The sequence below is a fragment of the Colias croceus genome, chromosome 10 (assembly GCF_905220415.1).
Source record: "Colias croceus chromosome 10, ilColCroc2.1".
NCBI classification, from domain to species: domain Eukaryota; kingdom Metazoa; phylum Arthropoda; class Insecta; order Lepidoptera; family Pieridae; genus Colias; species Colias croceus.
In genome coordinates this window covers 114,490-140,354 of record NC_059546.1, presented here as the reverse complement: position 1 = coordinate 140,354, position 25,865 = coordinate 114,490, and the positions used below count along the sequence as shown (strand labels likewise).

The following is a 25,865-nucleotide window of genomic DNA, read 5'->3' as shown; positions in this document are numbered from 1 at the left end:
CCGGTAACCGCACACACAGCACGTGTCGCTGAGGGCGGAGCTGGGCGAGGCGGCGCCGGGCGGGGGGGCGCTGCGCCGCGCCGCGCCCTCGCTGTTCGCGCAGCACGCGCCGCACCCGCCCAGAGCCATCATGCCGCCGCCCGGTAACCGCACACACAGCACGTGTCGCTGAGGGCGGAGCTGGGCGAGGCGGCGCCGGGCGGGGGGGCGCTGCGCCGCGCCGCGCCCTCGCTGTTCGCGCAGCACGCGCCGCACCCGCCCAGAGCCATCATGCCGCCGCCCGGTAACCGCACACACAGCACGTGTCGCTGAGGGCGGAGCTGGGCGAGGCGGCGCCGGGCGGGGGGGCGCTGCGCCGCGCCGCGCCCTCGCTGTTCGCGCAGCACGCGCCGCACCCGCCCAGAACCATCATGCCGCCGCCCGGTAACCGCACACACAGCACGTGTCGCTGAGGGCGGACCTGCCCGATGATATCACATCTCATACATTTTTCTCCTTACACATAATTATTTAAATTATAGGTTAACTCTATTTACTGAAACATTCCATTTCATAAATATAATAATGCAACCTTATATGACAGGTATGTGCGGTCCAGGCGGGCCGGGCGTGCCGGGCACGTTCCCGCCGCACCCGCCGCACGCGCACCCGCAGCACCACGCGCCATGGCTAGGTCAGTGTATTAAATTGTCCAATTGTAAACAAATAAAAGTCATATTCATCTATGTATTGTTTTCTTAATTTCTGTAATACATTGTTAAAAAAAAAAGAATATAATCGTGTAGGTGCAGGCAGCCAGCCGCCGCCGCCGGGCAGCCAGCCGCCCCCGCCCGCCTTCCCCCCACCGCCGCCGCCGTCAAGGCACCAGGTAAAACAATCGTAGTCTAACACACTTAAAGAATTTTTGAAATTGGTAAAATATTTCCTGAGTTTATCTCGTTCAAAATAACGTCAGATCTATAAGTATAGACATTTTGCTTTATATTTTAAAAACAGAGAGTATTAGTAATACACACTTTGAGCATCATTATTATTCATTAATTTATCTCATAGCGTCATCTTATCGCAAGTATTTTAATGAATAATATTGTAGCGTAAAATTCCAAATTGTATATAAATGATAAAAATCTTACATTATTTGAAATTCTAAAGGCGTTTTAATAATTACAGGGAGAGAACGGATCCGGCGGATCGGGGCCTAATCCTGGACAGATGCCGCCACCTCCACCGGGTAATTGTAATTTAATTTAGAACATAAATACAATATTAATTTAATTTATGTGCAAATGCAGACTTATAATATTCACGGTTAATCAATTCACAGATTTTTCTATCTATTTTCTAAGTAAGATTGATATATATCATAAATATTGTCTGTAATATTTAAAAATAGAATGGATTGATATGCATGTTGTTCGTTCCAGGCATGATGATGGCGGGTGGCGGGTGGCGCGGCGGGTTCCCCCCGCCGTGGGCCGCGCCGCCGCCGCCCTTCCTCGCGCCGCCGCCCCCGCCGCCGCCCCTCTCCTCGTCCTAGCCGCGCGCTCCGCCAGCGCCCGCCGCACACGCAGCACGGGCACCGCACGCAGCACGGGCACCGCACGCAGCACGGGCCAGCGCCGAGCCGCCGCCGCCGCCCGGCCTAGAGCCGCCGCTCCCGCCATATCGCTAGCGGCTAGCCCACACTCGATACGCGTGTATTCAATTAAATGTACATTTAAAAACGTTCAACTTATTTAATTTAGATTAAGCGTTTGATTCTAAATTGATATGTTTTAAACCGATAACGATTTTCGGTGACTCCGTCGCCCCGATGGACTGTGAAACTGTGGGTACAAACTACAAATATATTTGCGAGCATTCGAGTGTACACTTAATATGATAAATATTAATGTTGATAAGTAAAAAAAGTGTTCATGTCCATTTTACGCACATTTCGTCCGCATAGTTTCGTTACGTCTAATAAGTGATTATTAATTAAATAATTATTATAAATCGAGAATTAATGATATTGACAATTATGAAATATTGAGGACTGAATGAAATTTTACTCGTAGTATTTTCTGCACATTTTCTTCAAAACGTTAGATTCAAATCGATAAGCATTAGTGTGTTTGTTTAGTTCTTAGTTTGGAAACTGAGTAAGAGCTCTATCGGGTACACTATGTACTACTATGTATTATAAATAATAATAAATTTATATATAGCAATACAAATTGTGTTTTATTTATTTTGATTTAATGTCCAAATAAATCCTTTTACATCGAGCATTTACTTTTAAAAGAATATAGAGCGTTCTCTTTTTTAAATTTTGATGGACCGCTTATGGAACAGGAGATTCACAACCAGAGGTTAAATTAAAAATCAACGCTCGTATTGTAGTAACACTTTACCGACAAAACTAATGCAAGATTATGTAACTGATAAACAGTGGCGGGACAAGACCTAAATTTTATTACAAAATTGATTTATATAAAAAGGAGGAGGTTACCAATTCGGCCGGTATATTTTTTTGTATGTATGTACACTGATTACTCCGAGGGTTCTGAACCGATTTACGTGATTCTTTTTTTGTTTGATGCAGAATGTTGTCGAATTGGTCCCATAAAAATTTTATTCAGATAGGCCCAGTAGTTTTTTATTTTATGAGCAATTTACTCTGATCTCGATGACTTAATTGAAATGTAGCAAGTAACTTTGATTCACTCCCCGATAACCGATTGAGCTGAAATTTTGTATACATAATATTATATACTTAAATTGGATAGCGACATGACATAGAGAATTTGATTATGGAATCGGAAGGTGGCCATAGGAACTCACTAACTCAGTAATATCGAGTTTGTGCTCGATTGATACGTGTTGAAAAATACTCCAAAAAGGATTACATAAATAAAATAACTACGTTAAAAACAACCGAATTCAAAAACGGAAAAGGAAAAAATTAAAAGATTTGATATTATTAATTACCTACTACATATTATTCAGATGTGCTATTAATTATTAAATTGGTTTGAAGTCGGTGCCAAGCACTAAGCACGTGCACCGACATCAAACCTTTTTAGTTTTTAGTCAATAGCACATCTAAATATGTACTATGTAATTACTTATGTAGTAATAAATAATATCAAATCTTTTTATTTTTTGCTTTTCCGTTTTTGAAGTCGGTTGTTTATAACGTATGTAGTTATTTTTATTTTATTTTATTCTTGCTTTAAAAATTTTGAGGCGCGAGGCCCCTTATACCGCGTGACCGTAGGCGGTGGCCCACGTCGCCCACGCCTTACGCCGCCACTGCTGATAAATGCACATTACTGTGAGCATAACACTGAGCATTCGTAGGAACATAACATAGCACAGTAACTCATTCTTAAAGACTGGTTACAGAAATGCTAACCATTTAAAGGTTTTTGAAAAGTTGTTTTTTACTTATTGTTAATGATTATACACATGATTATGAACATATTAGATAGGTACATACACCATTCAAGCACCACCAAACTAATGAAGAGATTTGGAATAAGTTTCACAGAATTGCTTATTTTTTACTTTAGTTCACAACTTGAAATTAACACAGTTTACATCTTAGTCTTAAAATGAGATCACAGTGCAATTTCATAAATAAACGAACACAACTTGCACAATATTTTAAACAACATAATATTATGCTATCATTACTCATTACAGTCTTAAGAAAAATTCGCAATGACGTGTAGAGGAAAATCTCCATTTCTTATTAACAAAAATCTTAAAACTAAAACATCTTCAAAGATGTAAACCACTAGGTTTAGATTTTACCATAAAGTGGATAAGTACATAGTTAAATCGGAACTTAGGTACTTGTTTAATAATATATACGTTTGCTTATAACTACTTCTATCTGATAGTTGCAGTCCCATCAAAATCGGTCAAGCCGTTCCTGAGATTAGCCGGTACAAACACACGAAATTTGTAAAAATTACTATTTTGGTAAGTAAGTATATACCTAAGCATTTAGTAATAACAAAATAGTTAGCTATTCCGTTGCTTTAACAAATCGATTTTTTTTAATAATTGAAAAATTCGGTTACAATAACGAAATAATTTTGTTGAGTGAACATATGATTTTTAATTTTTTAAACAACTATTTGTTTTGTAGAATTAAAATCCTCTTTAATATACAAAAATTTGTCAATATTAGAGAAAACGGCTAAAGATAATTATTGGAAATAAAAATTAACATCGAGTCCTGCCTTATCGACTGTAGAGAAAAATTATAGAAAATTTTAATTATTTTCTTACCTTATCGACTATAGATGAAAATTATATAAATTAACAAAAATCATATTTTGCAAATTGAAAAATGGAATAATTTTATCAAATTAGTGTAGGTATTGAACGAAATCTGGCCGTTTAAAGTGGGTCAAAATCGCGCACACAGAAGTCAAAAAAGTAACAAACAAACATACAAACATAAAAATGGAATACATAATTTTATCAAATTAGTGTATTGTCATCGGTCCTCAATAAATCTACAAAGTTTGAACGAAATCTGGATAATGCTATATCGTATAGGAGATATCAACGTTGACAAGAGGAAATTTTATTATAGTTGGTTCTTTGATATGCTGTTCCTCTTGCTATTTCGGTTATAGTCCGGGCTGTCTGGCTGGCCGCAGTGGTTGCGTTTATTAGTGCGCATCTTAACTGCACAGGAAAATATCCTTAATTTAAAGTCATTTTTAACGCGTAATTTTTAGTCTTTTGCCTTTAGATAGATCCATCAGACACACATTTTTTATTGCAAGACGTTTTTGTCGTTGTTAAATAGGTGCCAGACGCAATTTTTATTTCAAAATAATTAAAATATCATCGAAATAAGTGAAATTCCATCAACATAAGTGCCCGTGAATGATAATTAATCACTGTGTTACTATATATAATATTCTTTACAATTTTTTTGCAACAATCTAGGTACCATGGTGCCTCCTTTTCCCAACGAACCTCAAATAGGACGTATGTAAACTTGATAAAAACCAAATACATATCATCAAATTCATATTAATACCCAAAAGTGTAATAAATATGAAAGCATCTATTAAAAATATTAGTTTACTAATTATTTAATATAAGTATTAAAAAAGGATAATATAATATAAGTAACTAATAAAGTTATTAGTTACTTATCTTTCAAGCGGACTCATGTTGATGTAATTTCACTTATTTCGATGACATTTTAATTTTAAATTTGCAATAAAAAAATTATGTCTGATGGATCTATCCTATGGCAAAAGATTAAAAATTACGCGTTAAAAAATGACTAAAGTTAATTAAGTATATCTTCCTGTGCAGATAAGATGCGCACTAATAAACGCAACCACTACCGCCAGCCAGACAGCCCGAACTCTAACCGAAATAGCAAGAGATCTCTAGTGATTACTGTATGCGTTCTTGCAGACAGACTTAAATTTTTGTTCGTCACAACCAGAAATCTAATCCGGGCCCCCTTGATTCTACGCTCTAAAGTCTAAACCAGGAGACGGTTCGTTGGACAAAGAGCCCCGTACTTGAATTGTTATTTTACGCAAAGGATTACTATAGGAGTGGAAAATACTTATTTAATTGGACGCAAAAGGTCTACAAAGTTGTAGCTAACCAAACTTATGTAAATGAATGTGAATGATTGGTATGGTTCTTCCCTAGAACGAACTCAATGGTGATAAATATTGTTTTCAAACCTAACAACATACACAAGGAAGGAAATGAGGATATAAATAATAAAACAGCATATTTGATATTCCATATAATACATTTGCTTCAAATACAAAATCATTATAAATAAATCGTACTATGTGAGTGTACACTAAATCAACAAATGTAAATGAAATGCATTCAATATCTACACTTAAACTATGAGATATTTTGTTAAATAAACTTATACACCGAGTGCTCTCTACAAATATAATATAAACTAAATTAAGTGTAACTCGAATGCTCGTGCACTCGAGTTCAATTCATCACAATAAATAAATAAGGAACTTAAACTAATTCGTTTCAAACTTTTGCCGCGTTAAGTTTTTGAAGTGAAACTTCTTTAGGCGAGTTGAGAGTAAAATTTCAATATCACGTCATGGCAATACCGTCACGTCATGGACTTAGGCGACGATTTTTGTATCTTTGAATGTTGCCAAAGAAGTTTCACTTCTGACACGTGTGCTCGGCACACACGCTTCTTTTTTTATTTGTTTACTTATTGATAAGTCTGCAGTGATAAGAAAACAAACACAGTATTAAAGACGTCATTAATCATTATAATGAACATGCCGAAAATAGTTGAAACAGCAAATAAATGTTTTTATAATAATTTTCACAGGTTATTTCTGTCAAATAAACAATGTTATTTTTTCCATTCGAGTTATAAAAAAAAAAGTAATACAATTTGATTAAAAAAAACAGATAAGTTTAAGTAATATAAATAAGTAATGTTTAATCTATTCTTATATATAACGGGACGCGATCGGAACTGCAAATGATGAATCGTCCCACATCTTATAATAATTGATATATTTCTGTATCAAATCTAGATCCTCTTTACATATTATAAACACGTAATCTCTCGCGAGCGCTAAGGCAGTGGTCGGGCGTCGAGCGCGGCTTCTCGACTGTCATATAAAACTCAGTTATTATTAAGGAATTTCCGTTTATCGCTTTTATTTCGCTACACTTTGGAGTTCATATATAAAAAATCGGAGAGAGTAACTAGGCACTCTGTATTCAGTCAAATAGCGTATTAAAATTGTAAAGTCCATTTCGTTTCATTTCTATGGCCATGTAATATTGTGATAGCATTCACATTTTTCGCTTTCTGTATAATTAAGGTAAGAGTAGATGATGGAGAAGAGATGTGACAGAGTGAGAGTGAGAGGGAGTGGGGAGGCGGGAGGACTGTTGGGGAGGGTAGTGTTGGGGAGGGTAGTGTTGGGGAGGGTAGTGTTGGGGAGGGGAGTGTTGGGGAGGGTAGTGAGGGGGAGGGTGGTGTGCGGCCTCATCGCGCCTCCTTGGCGGTGAGCTTCTCGATGAGCTCCTGCAGCGGCGCCAGCTCGCGTCGCTCGATCAGGTTGAACTCCTGGAAACGCGCATCTCATCATTATCAATAGTTATGATTATAATTTTTTTCATTCAATACGAAATAAATTATGTTTGGTTATTCAATTTTTTTTTGTATATTTCCCATTTTTTTCTAGTAGAGATTGTAACTCTTTGTTTATAATTTTAGGTGACATACCATTTACCAATACATTTTATTTAATTAAATGTTTGCCCCCATTTACATAAAGAAAAAGTTATTATAAAACAAAAGAAAGCAAATTTTCGAAAAGCAATCTCAATGTAACATTTGGATAGTACCTGCACAAAGAAGATGAAGTGCTTGAAGGAGGTGTTGAGGTGTGCCTCCTCACCGAGCTGCACCACCTCGGGGAAGTGCTGGTGGTAGATGTGCGCGTACACGCGGAACAGCCGCTTCAGGATCGTCTTCGCCATCACCAGGAAGTTCTTGGGGAACGGCACACCTGCGCACACAACATAGCGCTCAACATTTTTTCTTATTTATCGATCTTGCTCCATTTTTTATTTTACAGAAAGTAATAAACATTAAACTTAAAACCATGTTTTTTATTATGAGTTATTTTATTCATTGTTAATTGTTATCATATTGGGACATTCCTTTAAAAAATGAACTGAAATAATAATTCTAAATTAATGTTATCTCTCTAAAATGATAAGCTGCAGTTCAATTATTACGTGGATAATGTTAAAGATTAAAAAAATTCATACCTATTTTGGAGGGAAAGAGTGTTTCATCATCGAGTTGATCCTGCGCCCACGTCATCAGGTAGTCAATATACTTGGGCGCGGAGCACTTGATGGGCTTCTTGACGGTGTGTCCATCGGCCCAGTGGTACTCGTACTTGGGCCCCGCAGACATCACCGCACACGACTCCTCTGTGCAGAACTCTGTTATTGTGCCGTACAACATGTTGATCTGGTTGAAGAAGTCTACAGCTGAAACATTTATATAAACATTATAACATAATATACATATTATGTAATGCAAGTATAATATTCACAAGCGTGTTATACTTATTAAAAATAACAATTAGATACAGTACAATTCCTTTATTAAGACCATTTTAGGACTTAGGTTTATTTAAAAACTAATATCTATGACATCTTCTATGTTTATATTTTAATATTTATATTAAACAAGTGGTCCGCCCCGGCTTCGCCCGTGGTACATATTTCACAATAAAAGGTAGCCTATGTCCTTTCTCGGTTATCAAAATATCTTCATACCAAATTTCATGCAAATTGGTTCAGTAGTTAAGGCGTGATTGAGTAACAGACAGACAGACAGACAGAGTTACTTTCGCATTTATAATATTAGTATGGATGTGGTAAAGTTGTTGGTTCAGATAAAGCACATTATGCACATTATACACAATGGCCAGCTGGTGTGAATCAACTTCCTGTGGCAGCAAGCAACCATATCTGTACAACAATACTGTTTTGCACAATCACATTGCCTCACACAAACATTACTCATTGATTTCTAAAGAACTGGATACAATTAAAATTTACAATAATACTTTTTTTTTCATTTGAAGAAATTTTTAATACAATTTTCTAATACCAAATGTATTGTTAGCATAATTATTAAATGCCTGATATATTTGAAAGTCTTACTGTTGACGGCGACCCACTCGTTGAGGTCCTCCCCCTCAGGCAGCATGACGGCCAGCCGCAGGTTGCCCGAGCCCAGGGTCGCCGCCGCATGCCGCATGAGATCATATTGGTGGGTGCCCTCTGGGATGTTCTTCTTTGGCTTAAAAGTCTTGTTTGACCGGCTGCCACTGGAAAAGTTAGCACAAAACTTTTGTGTTTCAAAACATATACATACAATGCGTTGTTCAATATTTTGATAACGCGAACACTATCTATTATGATACAATATTTTTTTAACGTGTAAAAAAATTAAATCTTCATAAATACAAAACATAAAATAATGAATTTTAGGAAATAAACAAGACGTCAAAAACAGGAAGTCTTGTTAAAAATAGACCTTATCTATTAAAAACGATATTGCGGTTATACTCACAACAAAAAGCTCATTTTGTTCCTTAGATTATTCGCTTCCACTTAATTAAAATATTAATTTTAAATAAATAGCACCGAATCATTAAAGAATAGGTTATATATTTTAATAACAATAAAAATCTAAAAATTCTAGTCTTGGTAGATTTGTCATTCAGCAATACATTTTTTTAATGTCAATATGTTCATAGATACTTAAGAATAATGTTAGACAATGAAACTATCATATTTAATACAATTTATATTTTAGAACATATTTAAATATTTTAAAATATCTATATTTCAATAGCTTATATTAATTTTAGTTTAATTTCTGAAAATGAAAAAGAAGTCAATTCATATTTTATATGTTGGCAACAAAGTCTGCGCAATGCGTCAGATTGTCAATTTTATCAATAAAATTTTCAGAAGTGTACATAGTCGAAAGTAATTTTACGCAGTATTTTCAGAATAGAATAGCAACGAAAAGGTTATAATAAAACATTCAAAATGCAAGGTCTCAGTATTCAAAGTCTTAAAAAGCACAAGGCCGTAAGTAAATACAGTTTTCAATATACTTTTAATTTACCTATTGCTTACATAATTAACCTCGAATCGTTCTTATACTTATTAAGATTTTATTTTCTCACATATCTGTTACAATTTGTATGTCATGAAAGTGATATAGGTAAACATAATAGGCTTTGCTGAATAAGTACCGATTTTTATTAAAAATACTAGTATGAATGTACATAATATCTTTATATCCAAAACAATAAAGTTTGTTTTAATGATGAATCTTTAACGATTAATTTTCGTGTAACTAAACACAGTTAATTTTTTTCCTTTTTTGTAGTTACACAATATTATTTCAACTCCTATCAACTTATTCAACTGACCTATTTTCATTAAGTATATATTTAAAAAACGGAAATAAGTTAATTAAATGATAAATTGCGATTTCAGTTGATCCCCCTGTTTGTGTGTGTGGGTTTGGGTTGTGGAGCGTCAGTGTTCTACACCCTGCGTCTGGCCCTCCGCAACCCTGATGTGTCGTGGAACAAGAAGAGCAACCCTGAGCCCTGGGAGGAGTACAGAAACAAGCAGTACAAGGTAAACTGTTTCATATAACACTTGCAAGATTATCAATTTGAAATATTTTTATGGACATTTTCAATCAAAACCAATATAAATTATAATTTTTGATTTTGTTTTCTTATCCCTGATTTTATTTATTTATTTATTTTTTTTCTTTATGATTGTGTCTTCGCGCTTAACCAGCATCGTACATGTCCTTTATTTTTCGGTTGCCTGGAAGAGATTGCTTTAAGCAATAAGGCCGCCAATTGTGCACTTACCATAATATTCATGTTCTCCATGTTAAACTTAAATTATACATATATGTTTTTTTTTATATTACTGGTATTGTACAATAAAGTGTATAAATAAAATAAATAAATAAATAAATTAATGTCACATCCGTGAATAGTTATAATTCACATAACAGTGTCTTTGTACAAGTATAAAAGCAGATTAATTAACCTATTATTAAATGGGTGTAATTATAAAATTTATGTATATTTTTCAAATTAAAATTACATGCTACAAGTGTTGTCATTATCTAAATGTATATTATTTTAACATTGATACTCTTATTGCAGTTCTACTCTCCCAACAGAGACTACAGCAAGGAGGAATGCCCCGCACCAAAATACTGAGCTCTCAATCATTATGTTGCATAAAGTTTTAGATGTTTTAATTTAATAAATAGCCAAATGTGATCACTTTTTTGTTTTTATTTCTCAAATCTCTGACTCAACTTACTTAGCATAGTAATCCGTTTCTATTATTATCCTATATCAATTACATATTAAGTGAATTATGAGCTATAAATTTTCTGATTTATATGGAGCTTTTACTTTATGTTAATGATCATTCATTATACAGATAGATACAAGGAAACCACTAAAAGTATTTTCATTTGTAATCAGTACAAGGGTTTTGGGGAAATCATTGCATTTGCATAAATTATTATTTATAAATATTTTTTTTTATCCTATCAAAGGGATGAGAAGAATAAGACAGGTTGTTCAATTAATCTATATATAGATTCTTAAAGAGGATGGGTTTGTTTGCAGTCCAACAACCAATTTGATAACTGTTTCAATAGATTTACATTAATTAATCTTTAAGTAAATCAGGGTACATTATTTGTTCAATAAAAAACAACTGTTTAGATAAAAATATAATTATCAACTTATCAAAGTACCAATGAATTAAAATTAACATTCAATGAAACATTTCCCAGCCATGAGAAATATAGTTTGGTAAATTCATTAAAATAAATATTTGGAACTAATGCATTGTAACCGCGCACATAGCACCTACAGCCTACAGCCTACAAAGTTCCACCTACAGCAGATCAGATGAATTAGTACACATTATTCACAAGCATATTGATGTCTACTACATAGTACATACAGTAAAAATTAATTTAGTAACATTGAAGGATATAATATCTAATAATAATAATTTGAATATTCAACAATCACAACTCTTATAATAATAATTTCAAAGTCTAATAAAATATTAGAATGTTACATGTTGAGTCACTTGAGCCTAAACATAGAAATGCATTAATAATATCCAACACCTGTATACAATCGCACCATTCCTTGTTTCCTCTCACTCCATACCGTGAGTTAGTCACCTGTCGTTGGCAGACCATACAACTCTATCGAATTTATTACAGCATGTTAGCAGAATTAATATAATCAGGTAGAAATACTGAAATATTGTTTGTGAATAGACACTTTTATTTATTTCGAAAAAAAATTAGATAGAATGTAAATATTCTCTAAGTTGTACAGTCTACCTTTGTATCAAAGTTGGTTGAAAAAATAGTAAATTTTACACACTCATAATTTTTAAACTTTTCGAAGGCTCGTAGCTTACTTATAGCTAGCCTTCGAAGCCTTGATAACTTGTTTGTTATATTATGAAGTTAATAATGAACATACACTATCATATTAGAACCTTATGAAATGCAACTTATATCTAATTCTTGACAGAGTTATAAAAAATAAGTTTCGTTATTCGCTTTCTACAAATAATATATTATGATCTTTGGGAAGAATACAATAAATTCCCGTTTATAGTATCGGATTCACATAGTACAAAAAATATAAAGAATTACTTTTTCAAAGACCTTTGCATTATATTATATTATTCTTGTGTGTGGTGTGTGTGTGTGGGGGGTGGGGGTGTGTGGGGAGGTGTTACTGCGGCGCCGGCGGGTAGGGGTTGTAGCCGGCGGGCGGCGGCTGCGGGTAGCCGGCGGGCGGCGGCGGGTACTGGTAGGGCTGGTAGGGCTGCTGCGGGCGCACGTGGTGCGGGTACGGCAGCGTGGCGTACGGGTTGTACATCGCGGGCACGGGCGCGTACACGGCGTACGGCGCCGCGCCGTACGGCAGCGGCATGCCTGCACACACACACGCGCACATACATTATATTGCACACTTCTACCGAGAAGAATCGGTATAAAACTCAATAAGTAGTTACTATTTTTAATGATAGACATGATAGAATTTAGACGTATTGGCTCATAACTGGACATCATCGATTTGGACCATAATATTGCACTTTGTAAGAAAGGGCATTGAAACTTTCTGGCATATCAACCCGCCGCCATTTTGATTTTTTTTCAAAATCGCGGCGCACGATTAAAGTGGTATGTATGGATAGAGGACACATAGACGAACAAAAAATGTCCCATAACATAGTAACATAGCAGATTATTATTATTAACAGTTTATAGGAAGAAAGTAGGTACATTCATTACATAAAAATATTTATTTATTACATAGATAATATATTACTTACATAATATATTTTTTATGTAAGTAATGTAATGAATACCTACTTTCTTCCTGTAATTATAATAATCTACCTGGGAGTGATTATGTGGAGATAATATTATGCATATAGACACGTAATAAGTAAATTTTTAGTGTTTGTCGTTGTACTCATAAGTGAATATTTGCCTTCAAATATCTCGGTAATGTGACGCTTTAGGCGTCTATGTGTCCTGTATCCATACATACCACTTTAATCGTGCGCCGTGATTTTGATTTTGAAAAAAAATCAAAATGGCGGCGGGTCGATATGCCAGCGTCCATACAAAAAGTTTCAAACCCCTTTGTTATTCAAAGTCTCACCTTGTGGTTGCGCGGGGTAGGGCAGCGCAGAGGACGTGGCCGCGGGGGCGGAGCCCGCGCTGGGGGGCGGCGGCCGAGGGGGCGCCTCCTTCTTCACCACCGCCGGCTGGATAAGGGAAATAATACAAATCAATTTAACATTGAAACTGAATTGTAAATATTTTAAATTTATTTATTTCAGAAGCAAACAGCTATTTACGAACAAAAATGCGTAAATAAATACACAAACAAACCTAGTTTATTTTTTTTACCTATATGTAATCATTATAATAGTAGGCATTACTATTATGGGTGCCACAAAATAAATATTGGGGAATATTCATGTTTTTCTTTTTTGTCTTAAATTAATAGTTTACTATTTTATAACGTAGAAAAAAATATTAATGGGCTTCAAAATACTCTAGATATTTTTAAAAATGAAATTTAAATCTTTTAAAAAATGTAAGCAGTTCAAACGCCGCCATTGTGCGCGCGCTTTGCGTGACGTCACATGACACGTCCAGTGGGTGTTTACCTTAGTGTTTACTATGGAGTATGGAGTGATGATTCATACAATGTCGTGTCAAATGACGTCACATTTCGTTCGACCAGTGGTGGCGCGTTCTGGCAGTTTGAATTTCGCTCACTTATTTTGCACTTTTTGAATATTATTTTAAGGGTTTAAATAAAAAGTAAATAAAAAAAAATCCTTTTCATTATAATATTACGATAATAAGTATTCGAGAAAAAAATATTTTAGGCCATTTAAATTTTTATGCATATTCCCTAATACGACATGATTCCACACAAATATCACCGTGAATATACACCGTGTTCCTCGAAAGTTGTTGTTCAGAATGAGTGATTTGTAGTTGTTGTCGTGTGATTTCGCGCGTGTGTGAGTGCGTGTATGTGTACGTGTATGTGCGTGTATGTGCGGGCTGACCTCGTTGGCGGCGTCGACGTGGTGCTGCGGCGGGCTGGGCGCGGGGCGGGCGGTGCCGCGCGACGCCTCCTGCGTCAGGTCCTTCAGCAGCTCCTCCTTCTCCGTCTTGCGCGCGAAGCAGAAGTCCGACACTTTGTTCTGGAACGCCACCAGCAGCTGGGCACGGGGAAATGAGAGACTCGTTATTGAAAATTCAATAAATTATGAAACATTTATAAAATATACGACAAATTATTAGATAAAAATTTAATAGAAAAGAATATTTAGTGAGTGGCAAAATATTATGTTTTTTTTTATCTTTTTTTCAATTTAGGTAAACTGGAACTCTATTACATTCGCACAATAATTATTGTAACTGGGCAGAAGCGTACCTGCGTGAGGTCGTTGTAGAACTTGACGCCCTCTTGCAGGTTGCCGGTGAGGTCCTGGTAGGCGTCGTGCGCCGCGCACAGCTTGCCGAGCGCGGCGTCCCGGCCGCTGGCGCCGCCGCGCGTCGCCATGAGGCGCGCGTGCGCCGCCTGCAGCTCGGCCGCCAGGCGCTCCTGCGCGGCCAGCGACGCGGCGGCGCGGCGCTGCAGCGGGGCCAGCGCGGCGCCCAGCGCGGCGGCCGACAGCGCGGGCTCGTCCAGCGCGCCGTCGGCGGCCAGCGCGGCCAGGAAGCGCTCGCGCAGGTCCAGCGTGGCGTCCTTGAGCGCCGCCTCCAGCTCGTCGCGCTGCGCCTTGAGCGCCTCCACGTCGGCCACGAGCGCGCGCAGGGCCCGCAGCGCGTCGCCGTCCGCCCCGCGCGGCGCCGGCGCGTCCGGCACGTCCGCGTCGATCTCGCCCTCGCTGCGGCTCAGCAGCTCGATGCTCTGCCCGCACACTCGCTTATTTAATACTATGCGAGAATGTGGCACATTCCATTACCAAAAAGATTAGAATGAGACGTCACGAAGAGTTTTCTACCGATGATTTTGAATACCGATGATATTAATAAGTTAAATAATGAGAGTACATAATGTTGAGATATTACTGAACTGACAACGAATAACGGAACATATGAATTTCTCCGAGTGAAATAATGTGATAAATCTTAAAATTTTAGTGTACAGAGGCTGGGGTCTTCCAATAAAATACTGTATTCGCTGAACTACTTTATTACATTTATAAACTTATACTTTATTACACGTTAACTTAGATAGGCGAGTGGCAGGCGACTGGCTCTCGCAGGAGTGTCGCCATTCGCCGCGCCACAAACCGCTGAATTTACGATATTTGATTACTGAGAATAATAACACACACTACATACACCCCCTTCTAAAAAAAAATGATTTACATAACTGACAAATATAAAAAAAAAAAAAAAAAAAAAAAAAAAAAAAATAGCAAACATTAACATTTTGGGAGTCTATGCTGTGACAAAACACTTAAATCTGTACCTTGACTACAATTTAATTCCTTCTTTAACATTTTCCTTGCACGTATAACACAAACTTTGTATATTAATATAGCGCACAACACAAAAAGGATGACTGCCATAACCGTCACCGTGATGCTCAACACTTCCAATTTAAAATCAGTATTAGATGCTGTGGCGTGATTCGCTCCGTTTTGAGCGATAACAATTTCTTCATCTCTCTTTTCAACCGAATATGTTTTTCCCATTTTGTTAAATATTGTTTGATGCTGATAACTTTAAAGTTTAAACTATGTGAAATGAACCGACACTCAAATTTATATATTATTATTATATATAATTAACTGGTTGAGCCGAGATTTGAAATAAAATGAATACAAATATTCCTAACAATTACTTATAACATTAATATGTGCTGAGGTGACATTACGCAACCTTCGCGTGCCTACTTCTAACAAAAATGCCAATGCAACATTAACCTACTTACAGTCCAAAAATCTTACAGGTCTTTTAATTATTCTGCCACTACGTGATTTCTTTAAAGGCGTGCACACACTAGCCTCACTATGCTGATCTAATCTACTGTCATGTCTAACTTCATTTTCTTCTAAAATATACGCAGGCTTAAGTCTATCAATCGACACATTACATTCTCTATTATCAATTAATATTTTAAAAACTTTACTATTTCTTTCTAAAACTTTATATGGTCCGCTGTACGGAGGCGTCAGCGGTCTCCGTACCGCGTCCACTCTTAGAAAAACATGTGAACAGGAATTTAGATCAGCATGCACAAACGTACTATTACTATTTTTACATACCCTTTTTATGGGCCTAATTTTATTCAAAGTGTCTCTTAACTTACTTATAAACGAATGTGGATTATCAATTTTCGTACTTTTATCCGAACAAAATTCTCCCGGCAACCTTAAACAATGACCCAGAGCAAATTCCGCCGCGCTGATATTATCAGTGTCTGCTTGACAAGCTGCTCTCAATCCTAACATGACCGTAGGTAGTTCTACTAACCATGCTAGATTATTGTTCAATCTAGCCACCAGAGCCGACTTCAAGGACCTATGCCACCTTTCTATCTTACCATTACACTGCGGGTGGTACGGGGTAGTTCTCGTTTTTTGAATACCTAATAATTTCATTAAATCTGTAAACAATTCGCTTTCAAACTGTCTACCTTGATCGGTGGTAATAACTTTAGGACAACCGAAACGACAAATCCATCCTTCATAAACTGCTCTAGCTACCGACTCCGCAGTCATGTCCTTCACAGGGCAAATCTCAGGCCACCGCGTTAACCTATCGATCATAGTGACACAATAACGGAAACCGTGCTCGGTTTCCGGTAAAGGTCCTATCAGATCCACGTGCAAATGTTCAAAACGCTCGCTATTGTTAAAATCGCTAAGTTTTGAAACAGTGTGCCTAATAACCTTACTTTTCTGACACCTAACGCACGTCCTGGTCCAGGTCCCCACGTCCTTATTCATGCCTGGCCAAAAAACTTTTTTACTAACTAACGCACGCGATGCTCTAACTCCGGGATGGGAAACGTCATGAAATTTATTAAAAATACTTTTCCTAAACTGTGCTGGTATATACGGCCTAATATTCTGAGCTGATGTTTCACAATATATTTTAATATCGTCATTATTATCGAGCGCTAACTGTTTCCATTGCAATTTATCATTTGTTTTCATCAAATCTGCGAGCTCAGCGTCTGTCGCCTGTGCTCTCGCAACCTCCACGTATTCACTCGAACTAGGACATACGATACTCTCGATTCTCGATAAAGCGTCGGCCACTTGATTTTCAGTGCCTTGAATATGTTGTATGTCGCTTGTAAATTCGCTAATATACAACAATTGACGCGCTCGCCTAGGTAACTCTTTATTAGAACTTAATTTACTTAAAGCAAAAGTGAGAGGTTTATGGTCCGTGTAAACTGTTAAATTTCTGCCTTCGATTAAATCCCTAAAGTAAACTATTCCTGAATAAATCGCTAGAAGCTCCTTGTCATATGTGGAGTACTTCTTTTGCGATTCCGATAATCTTTTTGAAAAATATCCTAAAGGTTTCCAAGAATTTCCTTCCCACTGATTTAACACTGCCCCTATACTAAAATCTGACGCGTCGGTCATTAACCCTAATTTGGCACTAGATATTGGATGCGCAATAGTAACGGCATTTTTTAAATTTTCTTTACACACTTCAAATGCACTATTCGCCTCGTCTGTCCAATCTATACGCGTCTTATCTCGTTTTTTAGTCCCGTGTAAATACCTATCTAAAACTCCCTGAACTCGAGCAGCGTTAGGAATATGATTTCTGTAGAAATTTAACATGCCCAAAAATCTACGTAATTGTTCTACTGTCTCCGGTTTCGGATATGACTCGATAGCTTTAACTTTTTCCGGCATCGGACTTATGCCCTTTTCTGAAACTAAATAGCCTAAAAATTCTATAGAGGACTGTCCAAAAACACATTTACTTAAATTAATAGACATTTTATATTTACTCAACCTCTCAAATATTAATCGTAAATGTTCTCTATGTATATCGGGGTTATCCGATCCTATGATGACGTCATCTATGTAACCGAACACGACTGACTGACCTTTGCCCCCTGTACAGTCGCTGCCATAATTCAATTGTTCTATGCCTGATAAAACTGTATTATTGATAAATCTTTGAAATGTTTGTGCCGCGTTACGCAGGCCAAACGTCATTCTTGGAAATTCGAAAAGCCCAAACGGCGTAATAATGGCTGTTTTTTTAATGTCGTCTGGATTAATACCTATAAAATGATACGCTCTACAAATATCTAACTTTGAAAAAAAATTCTTATTATGTAACCCATACGTAAAATCTTGTACCCTAGGTATCGGATACCGATCTGGCTTTGTAATTGCGTTTAACATCCTGTAGTCCCCACAGGGTCGGATACCACCATCCTTTTTAGGTACAATATGTAAAGGACTGGCCCACTCACTATTTGAAGGTCTACATATGCCTAGCTCTTGCATCAATTGGAATTCCTTTTTAACCCTATCGTACCTGTCGGCCGGTAACCTCCTGGCACGCGCGTGCACAGGTGGTCCAGTAGTCTCGATGTGATGATACACGGAATGCTCTGGGACATCCTTGAAGGCTGGCGGGCGCGTGATGTCCTGAAATTGTTCCAGTAAATCCGCGTAAGGATGGTTGCTATTTATACTTTTAATAGTGCCGAAAAAATGTGTACTTTTAATTCCACCGACATTTAAACTGGTAACTGAATCGATTAACTTATTATTATACAAATCTACATTTAATTTAAAATTCTTCAAAAAATCAGCACCTATTATCGGCTGTTTTACATCACATACGACAAAAGGCCATTTAAATGACCGTCTTAGGCCCAACGATAACTCTAAATTACATATTCCATAACATTTAATTTCGCTGTCATTTGCAGCATACAACTTTAGATCGACTTTTTCGATAGGCTTTCTAACACACCACTTTGGAATGACGGAAATGTTAGCGCCTGTATCGATCAAAAAACTATATTTCGTTAAATTATCTCTAATTAATAAACGATGGCTTTTGGTTACCTGACCTTGAGTACATCCGTCCACCGCGCCCGCATGTACTCCGTCTAGTTTCCCGACTGCTTGGCTCGCCACGCGCAGGGTTGCTCGCAGCGGTTAGCTCTCGATCTGTACCGAAAGTGAAAACGGCACAGCCAGTCCGGGTCTCCAGGTGCTCTTCTCGGCCGCGATGTCGATCTTCTCCTGAAGTTGGTCCGTCTGTCGTTGCTCCTAGAGCGCCCGCGACCCCTCAGTTCGGCGCGGAGCGCTGCAACCTCCAGCTCCAATCTGCTCATCTTCTCGTCCGGCTGCTCATCTGTTTCCTTCTTGCATGACACGGCTGCCACATCCCCGACGTTGGTGTATTCGGTAATCTTGTCTGCCATGGCCGCCAGCTTGTCCAGAGACTGATCTTCACAAACCGCCATGACTGCTCGAACTGATGACGGCATTTTCGACAACCACAGGCTCTTGAGTGTGTTGTCCGCAATTTGTGCGCTGTGACCCAGATCCTTCATGCGCCTTAAAAACTGGGAGGGTCTTTGCGAACCCAATTCCAGCTCCGACACCAACTTCTGCATTTGTCTTTCGGCACTCTCTTCATAAACCTGCAGCAGCCTCTCCTTAAGCGCCGTATACCTGTCCTGGGCGGGTGGTGACATCACGAGGTCGCTGACCTGCTGAATGGCCTCTTTTCCGAGTTTCGATATGACCAGGTTGAATTTGGTCTCTTCCCCCTGCTTCTGTGGGGCCATCACGGACTCGAACTGTGCGAACCATAACCTTGGCAAGTCTGCCCAAAATTCTGGTAGCTTGGTGGACACGCTTATCGATGCCAACGCCGCGCCTGACGCCTCTTCCTTGATCTGCGTGTCTGATGCTGCTGCTTTATTCATTATTAAGCCGATGAGTTACTAGCCAATGAGCTGGTGAGCCGCCTGCCGCTGTAGTCGCCACGTGCCACGCGCGCTCTTCGATTGCGTCACGCTAACTTCCTGTCGCCGTGCCGCGTGGAATTTGATCTCGAACAAAACTTACCCCACAGCCAATGTCACTAATTACGCCGATTCCCTTTACTACAAACTTTCTTCGAGAGTTCTTCGTCGGGGTCACCAGTTTAGTGTACAGAGGCTGGGGTCTTCCAATAAAATACTGTATTCGCTGAACTACTTTATTACATTTATAAACTTATACTTTATTACACGTTAACTTAGATAGGCGAGTGGCAGGCGACTGGCTCTCGCAGGAGTGTCGCCATTCGCCGCGCCACAAACCGCTGAATTTACGATATTTGATTACTGAGAATAATAACACACACTACAAAATGTTTAAATCTATTCTGAATTGAAACTTCTTTAGGTGTGTTGGGAGTAAAAGTCTCTGAGGCGACTAAATATTTGTACTTATCTGCAGTATAGTCACATAGGTAGATCAACACACATTTAACTTATTTTTTAAGATTGTAACAAGCATGTAGTATGTAGTATATTATAAATGTTGTAAGCAAAATAATTGAGTCATTTTATTGAGCCGTCAAGTTTGTCTTAGTCTTCATTAATAAAAAAAAATCTAATATCTTATTAATTATGAACTACTAGCTTTCCATCCGCAGCTTCGCCCGCGCAGTCAAAGAAAAACCCGCATAGTTCCCGTTCCCGTGGGATTTCCGGGATAAAACCTATCCTATTTCCCGGGGTAAAAAGTAGCCTATGTGTGTCCTTTCTCGGGTATCAAAATATCTCTATACCAAATTTCATGCAAATTGGTTCAGAAGTTAAGGAGTGATTGAGTAATAGACAGACAGACAAGAGTTACTTTCGCATTTATAATATTAGTATGGATTTATATGAAGTTTTATAAAGCCTCTATAAAAAATTTACAATTGTTCTTTATTGTATTAATTTATATACTTCTTGTTTAGGAAGCTTTACTTTTAGCAAAAGACAATGGCAGTTACGCGATAAACATTGATACAATATTGACATGTGTGCGAGCGCGTGTGTACTCGTGCGCGCGTCTCACCTCCTTGTGCTGCTGGAATTTCTGCTGCACGATGGCGTCGGCGCGCACGGCGTTGTCGATGATCTGCGCGTACTTGGCGCTGTTGGCGCGGAACGCCTCCGTGAGCTGCGGCGAGGCGGTGCGCGCCCAGCGGGCCCCGAACTGTGTGCGCAGCGCTGCGTCCGCCTGCTCCTCCTCGCGCAGCATGCGCTCCGCCTGACACATGCAATGTTTCGAGAGCATTGAGTACTATTACTACGTATGGAGACGACACCGCCTACATCACTTATGTTCCGCTCAACATAGGTCAAATGGCCTCACTGCACTCAGTCGCTTTAGCGCGATGGTCGCGTTCATATTGTCTTGTTTGTTATAAAGCAAAAAACCATGAAACTCATCAAATATGTTAAGCCCTCAAGTGTGTTACGATATTGCACTAATGATTCAAGTAATGCGGCAAAGTGCAAAGAAATAAATTTTCATCGGTAATTAACAAGGTAATCATTTTTAAAACTTGGTTCGAGCAAAATCTTTGGCGGGCGCCATTTTGCGTCATTTGTCATAGACTCAAAATTTAAGAAATGGCATTTGGTATGAAAGATGTTTTAGTTAGTAATATTACATGACGTAAATTTTTATAGTGGAAAATAATAATTTTACATATTTAGAAAATATTGTACTGTGGGTCTGTGGATATTATTTGAAAAAAGGTTAAAACATGAAAATATGAAAATAAATTACCAACGCATCAATTTTTTTTTGTTACATTGATTGGTTTTAATTAAAAAGTTTTTAATTGATAAGTTTATTAATAATTTATTTATTAGATTAATTATATTTTTTTTGTTACATAGATTATTCTTAATTGGTAATAGGCAGAATATTTACGAAGTTTCGCCTCTAGATGGCGGTGAGTCGATGACATCGCTTAATCTATGACTCACTACCACCGCCCACGCCGCCGCGCTTGGCGCACAGATTTTCTTCGTGGTGTTCTATACGTAGTAATAGCTCAATGCTCGAGAGCTTTCGATCGCGTCCATCATGTCACTTTGCAACGTGACCTTGACTTTTACGAGCTAGAGAATTGATATTCTTATATTTATGTATATACTTAATAGAGTAAAAATAAATCTTTAGCGTCTTTAACGTCGCAAACCGGTGTTCCGCAAGGTTTAGCTTTAGGTTCCATTTTATTTTTTAATATGTTTCCATTCGATATCGATCGCAATTACCTCAATTTATATGGCAATAATACATAATATTCGATCGAAAAACGATGCTATCTGATTACTGTAAAATTTAATTGTACGTTATACGATCCATCGCACTGCAATACCTGCATAGGGTCGCTAATAATTATTATATGTATCAATGAATATATTGGTATGCAATAAACGTTAGTGTGGTGTCGGGGCGCAGTGCGCACCTCGTTGAGTATGTCGCGGTTGCGCTGCAGCAGGTCGGGCAGGTCGGCCATGAGCTGCTGCAGCGCGGCCAGCCCGCCCGCCTCGCGCACGGCGCGCGCCTTGCTGCGGATGGACTCGGGCAGCCCGCCGCCGCTCGGGCTCTCGATGCACGCCGGCAGGTTCAGCGACGCCATTATGCTGCGGGCACATTAACACTGTAGATGTTGCAATCGGACGATTCGTTTATTAGGTTTGTCCCGCCTTTCAACATGCGTTCTCGATGAATGGCCTATCGAACAGTGAATTGAGCAATGGTTCTTGAAATTTGGTGCATTAGAGCCAATGAAATTTGCAATATTAGTATAGATATTATCTAATCGCCAACAAAGTTATAATGAAATAACGACGAGGCCGACCTGTTGAGCAGCTGCGTGGCGTCGCGCAGCTTGTTGATCTCGGCGCCGACGAGCTCAGCGCGGCGCGCGTCGCTGGCCGCCAGCGCCGCGTGCACCACCGCCGGCAGCAGCGCCTCCCACAGGTCTGCGCACACAACGCGTTACACGTACGGAGACGTTAACAGTTTCAAAAGATTTAAGATTATACTGATTATCAACATTTTACTCGTTGAGTGAATTCAACAACTGACAAATGACCAGAAATAGAGGAGCCTCCAGGTGAATATTCGGCGACTTTTTATGGCAAGGCAAGGGGAGGTTCTAATTTATTTAATTATACTCGAGAAAAAAAAAAAGAGAACGGGAATGAAAAAATTCGGTGAAGCGGACACAATAGAGGTAAAAATAAAAAGGTCGGGACCTGGGGCGGCGCCCCAGCGCGGCTGCGGCGGCAGCGGCTTGGCGACGGGCGCGCGCGGCACGGGCTCCAGCGCGGCCGCCTCGGGCACGCGCTCGTGGTAGATGAAGTCGTTGTCGCGCGCGGCGGCGGCCAGCTGGCGCCCGGCGCGCGCCGCCAGCTCGCCCACGCGGCCGCCGCCCGCGCCGCCCGGCGCCGCGCGCAGCAGCTCGCCCGCCAGCTGCAGCCGCGCGATCTCCTCGCCCACGCTCTTGTTGGCGCGGCACACCTGCGCCTGGTGGTACTGCGTCAGCCCGCGGAACGTGGCCTGCTTCGCGCTTATCTGGTGAAACATGCGACGACATCAATTAATATTGTAATAGTATCACAAATAAATAACTATACATGTGTGACGACACTCACTGTGGATAGCCAATCTCTCTCCCACAGATTTTTGAGCGCATCCTTCTGCATGGAGCGCAGGGCGTCCGTGAATAGCTCCTCGCACTGCGCACACACCTTTGCAACCATGCTATCTTTCATTTCATCTAAAAAATTAAACCCATTGTGAAAATTAATTCTGTGTTTATTAATTTTTGATATGTTTACATGACAAATGCGACATACTTTATTCCAGTTCCATTATGCAATCGAACACACTTTAAAGTTGTGACAATACAAGTGATAACTGCGTTAAAAACAGCCGACTTCAAACTTGCACTTGCAAAATTTACAAATACCTACAGACAAAAATGCTCATAAAATAAAAACTACTGGGCTTATCCGAATAAAATTTTTATGGGACCAATTCAACACCATCCCGCATCGAACAAAAAAAGAATCACGTAAATCGGTTCAGAAACCTCGGAGTAATCGGTGTACATACATAAAAAAAAAAAAATATACCAGCCGAATTGATAACCTCCTCCTTTTTTTTGAAGTCGGTTAAAAATATAAATTAAATATTTCCACACCCACATAGTGGGTAGAATGTATTAGCGCTATAAAATTGTAATAACAACACCTATATTTTTACTGCATTCTTGCAAATAATTATAATTTGAATTTGGATAATACAGTATTATCTCACTAGCACTTCAATATAATTATACCAAACTAGTGAGATTCCACTGTACATTATAGATAAAATAATTAATAATGCGACAATTTTATTAAGTTAAGGTTTGTACCTCTAATACATTTGTAAGCGATGACTTCCTGAGCCTGAGCCAGCATCAGTTGTGACAGAGCATTCAGAGTGTCCGGGTTGAGGTCGGGAGTAGTCTCCTGGTGCACCGCCAACATTATGTTCCCTTTCAGATATGCAAATATACCAGCCGATTGCTGTGAATTAAAACAAGCATATCAATCAAAGGTCAGACGAAGCAAACAATCAAATGAAAGGATTTAAGTACCTGCAGTAGTTTAGCTGCTAGTTTGAGTGATTCTTCAGTGTCCAGAGGCTGCTGAGCAGCTATAGCACTCTGCATGGCTGCTATGTTGAACAGGATGCACATTCGTTCATAAGCTAAATAGCTTATAGCTACAACACATTGAAAATTAATTTCCTGTAATAACAAATATATGAACACAAATCTCTGACCTTACTTACTGAGACTCATTCGACCGCCAAATATTGATCCTTTGTCGAAGGCATCCTTCCATTTAAACGGAATCTGCACCTCCTGCGGGGGAATCTTACTCTCCAGTGATACGAGTTGGTCATAGTAGCTAGAAACATTACGTTTTCTTAATCCTTTTATCTTTTAGTATAAACTAAACGGATCGTATTTGTATCAACGCTAGTAAATAGTTTTTATTAACTTGAAGTATGATTCAATAATAATGAATGACTCATACTGCGCTAATATACCTGTAAAGATCATCCAGAGTGGACTTCTCGAACACTTTCCAAATAGCTGCGGTTCGCAGGCGGCTTAACTCGTTGATCGCATCGCTAAAGTCTTCTGTACTTTGACTATACGTATTTTGAATTAAATTTTTTAATGGTTTGACGATGTCTACGTCGGAAGATTTTTTAAACGGGACGGCTAATAGTTCAGCCATTTCTAGCTTCAATGACTTTGTTCAACTTTGTTTGTGAATTGTGATTACTGATTATAGGTACAGAAAAATTGCGACATTTGACCAATATTTGACACATGTGACATGACAAACAAATACAAATGTTGGCAGTAGCAAAAAATACTCAATAAATTTAATGTCTTCTTTGTGGTCTTCTTATTGCTTTAATTTTAATAGTTTCCTTTTTGAGCTTATTCGTTTATTATCTTGCTGTTCGTCCCAGATCTGCCCCAGACCCCGCTTATAATTTTTTTTCGATGGGCCCTGGAGAGAAAGACGAAAGTGCTTGAAATACTGGAAATTAAAAATAAATATATAGAACTGCATTCAGAGATTTTAAAA

At 38.7% G+C, this 25,865-nt stretch overlaps 4 protein-coding genes across 5 annotated transcripts; 2 read left to right on the top strand and 2 right to left on the bottom strand.

Moving 5' to 3' along the window:
- The first annotated feature begins 79 nt into the window (after positions 1 to 79).
- On the top strand, positions 80 to 1,590 carry LOC123694814 (basic proline-rich protein-like). Of its 2 annotated transcripts, none has more exons than XM_045640391.1 (5): positions 80 to 423; positions 584 to 673; positions 786 to 868; positions 1,171 to 1,231; positions 1,425 to 1,590. In XM_045640391.1, the coding sequence occupies exons 1-5, from the start codon at positions 411 to 413 to the stop codon at positions 1,535 to 1,537; spliced, it is 360 nt and encodes a 119-aa protein (XP_045496347.1). In that variant the 5' UTR covers positions 80 to 410; the 3' UTR covers positions 1,538 to 1,590. The 2 variants fall into 2 exon arrangements, with proteins under 2 accessions (XP_045496347.1, XP_045496346.1); XM_045640390.1 differs by having other exon boundaries at positions 84 to 283.
- A 4,177-nt stretch (positions 1,591 to 5,767) lies between these two features.
- On the bottom strand, positions 5,768 to 9,278 carry LOC123695096 (MOB kinase activator-like 1). Its single transcript, XM_045640815.1, has 6 exons — positions 9,137 to 9,278; positions 8,725 to 8,891; positions 7,816 to 8,043; positions 7,387 to 7,550; positions 6,985 to 7,105; positions 5,768 to 6,924 (listed from the first exon to the last, which is right to left on the bottom strand). The coding sequence occupies exons 1-5, from the start codon at positions 9,148 to 9,150 to the stop codon at positions 7,025 to 7,027; spliced, it is 654 nt and encodes a 217-aa protein (XP_045496771.1). The 5' UTR covers positions 9,151 to 9,278; the 3' UTR covers positions 5,768 to 6,924; positions 6,985 to 7,024.
- A 227-nt stretch (positions 9,279 to 9,505) lies between these two features.
- LOC123694809 (cytochrome c oxidase subunit NDUFA4) lies at positions 9,506 to 10,895 on the top strand. The gene is made up of 3 exons (XM_045640380.1): positions 9,506 to 9,663; positions 10,078 to 10,224; positions 10,773 to 10,895. The coding sequence occupies exons 1-3, from the start codon at positions 9,622 to 9,624 to the stop codon at positions 10,827 to 10,829; spliced, it is 246 nt and encodes an 81-aa protein (XP_045496336.1). The 5' UTR covers positions 9,506 to 9,621; the 3' UTR covers positions 10,830 to 10,895.
- A 448-nt stretch (positions 10,896 to 11,343) lies between these two features.
- Positions 11,344 to 25,589, bottom strand: LOC123694808 (programmed cell death 6-interacting protein). Its single transcript, XM_045640379.1, has 13 exons — positions 25,312 to 25,589; positions 25,051 to 25,169; positions 24,854 to 24,981; positions 24,629 to 24,782; positions 23,862 to 23,986; positions 23,463 to 23,781; positions 23,063 to 23,186; positions 22,667 to 22,844; positions 21,259 to 21,453; positions 14,625 to 15,104; positions 14,254 to 14,409; positions 13,329 to 13,434; positions 11,344 to 12,592 (listed from the first exon to the last, which is right to left on the bottom strand). Exons 1-13 carry the CDS (start codon positions 25,503 to 25,505, stop codon positions 12,390 to 12,392), a joined length of 2,481 nt encoding a protein of 826 aa, XP_045496335.1. The 5' UTR covers positions 25,506 to 25,589; the 3' UTR covers positions 11,344 to 12,389.
- Positions 25,590 to 25,865: the final 276 nt, after the last annotated feature.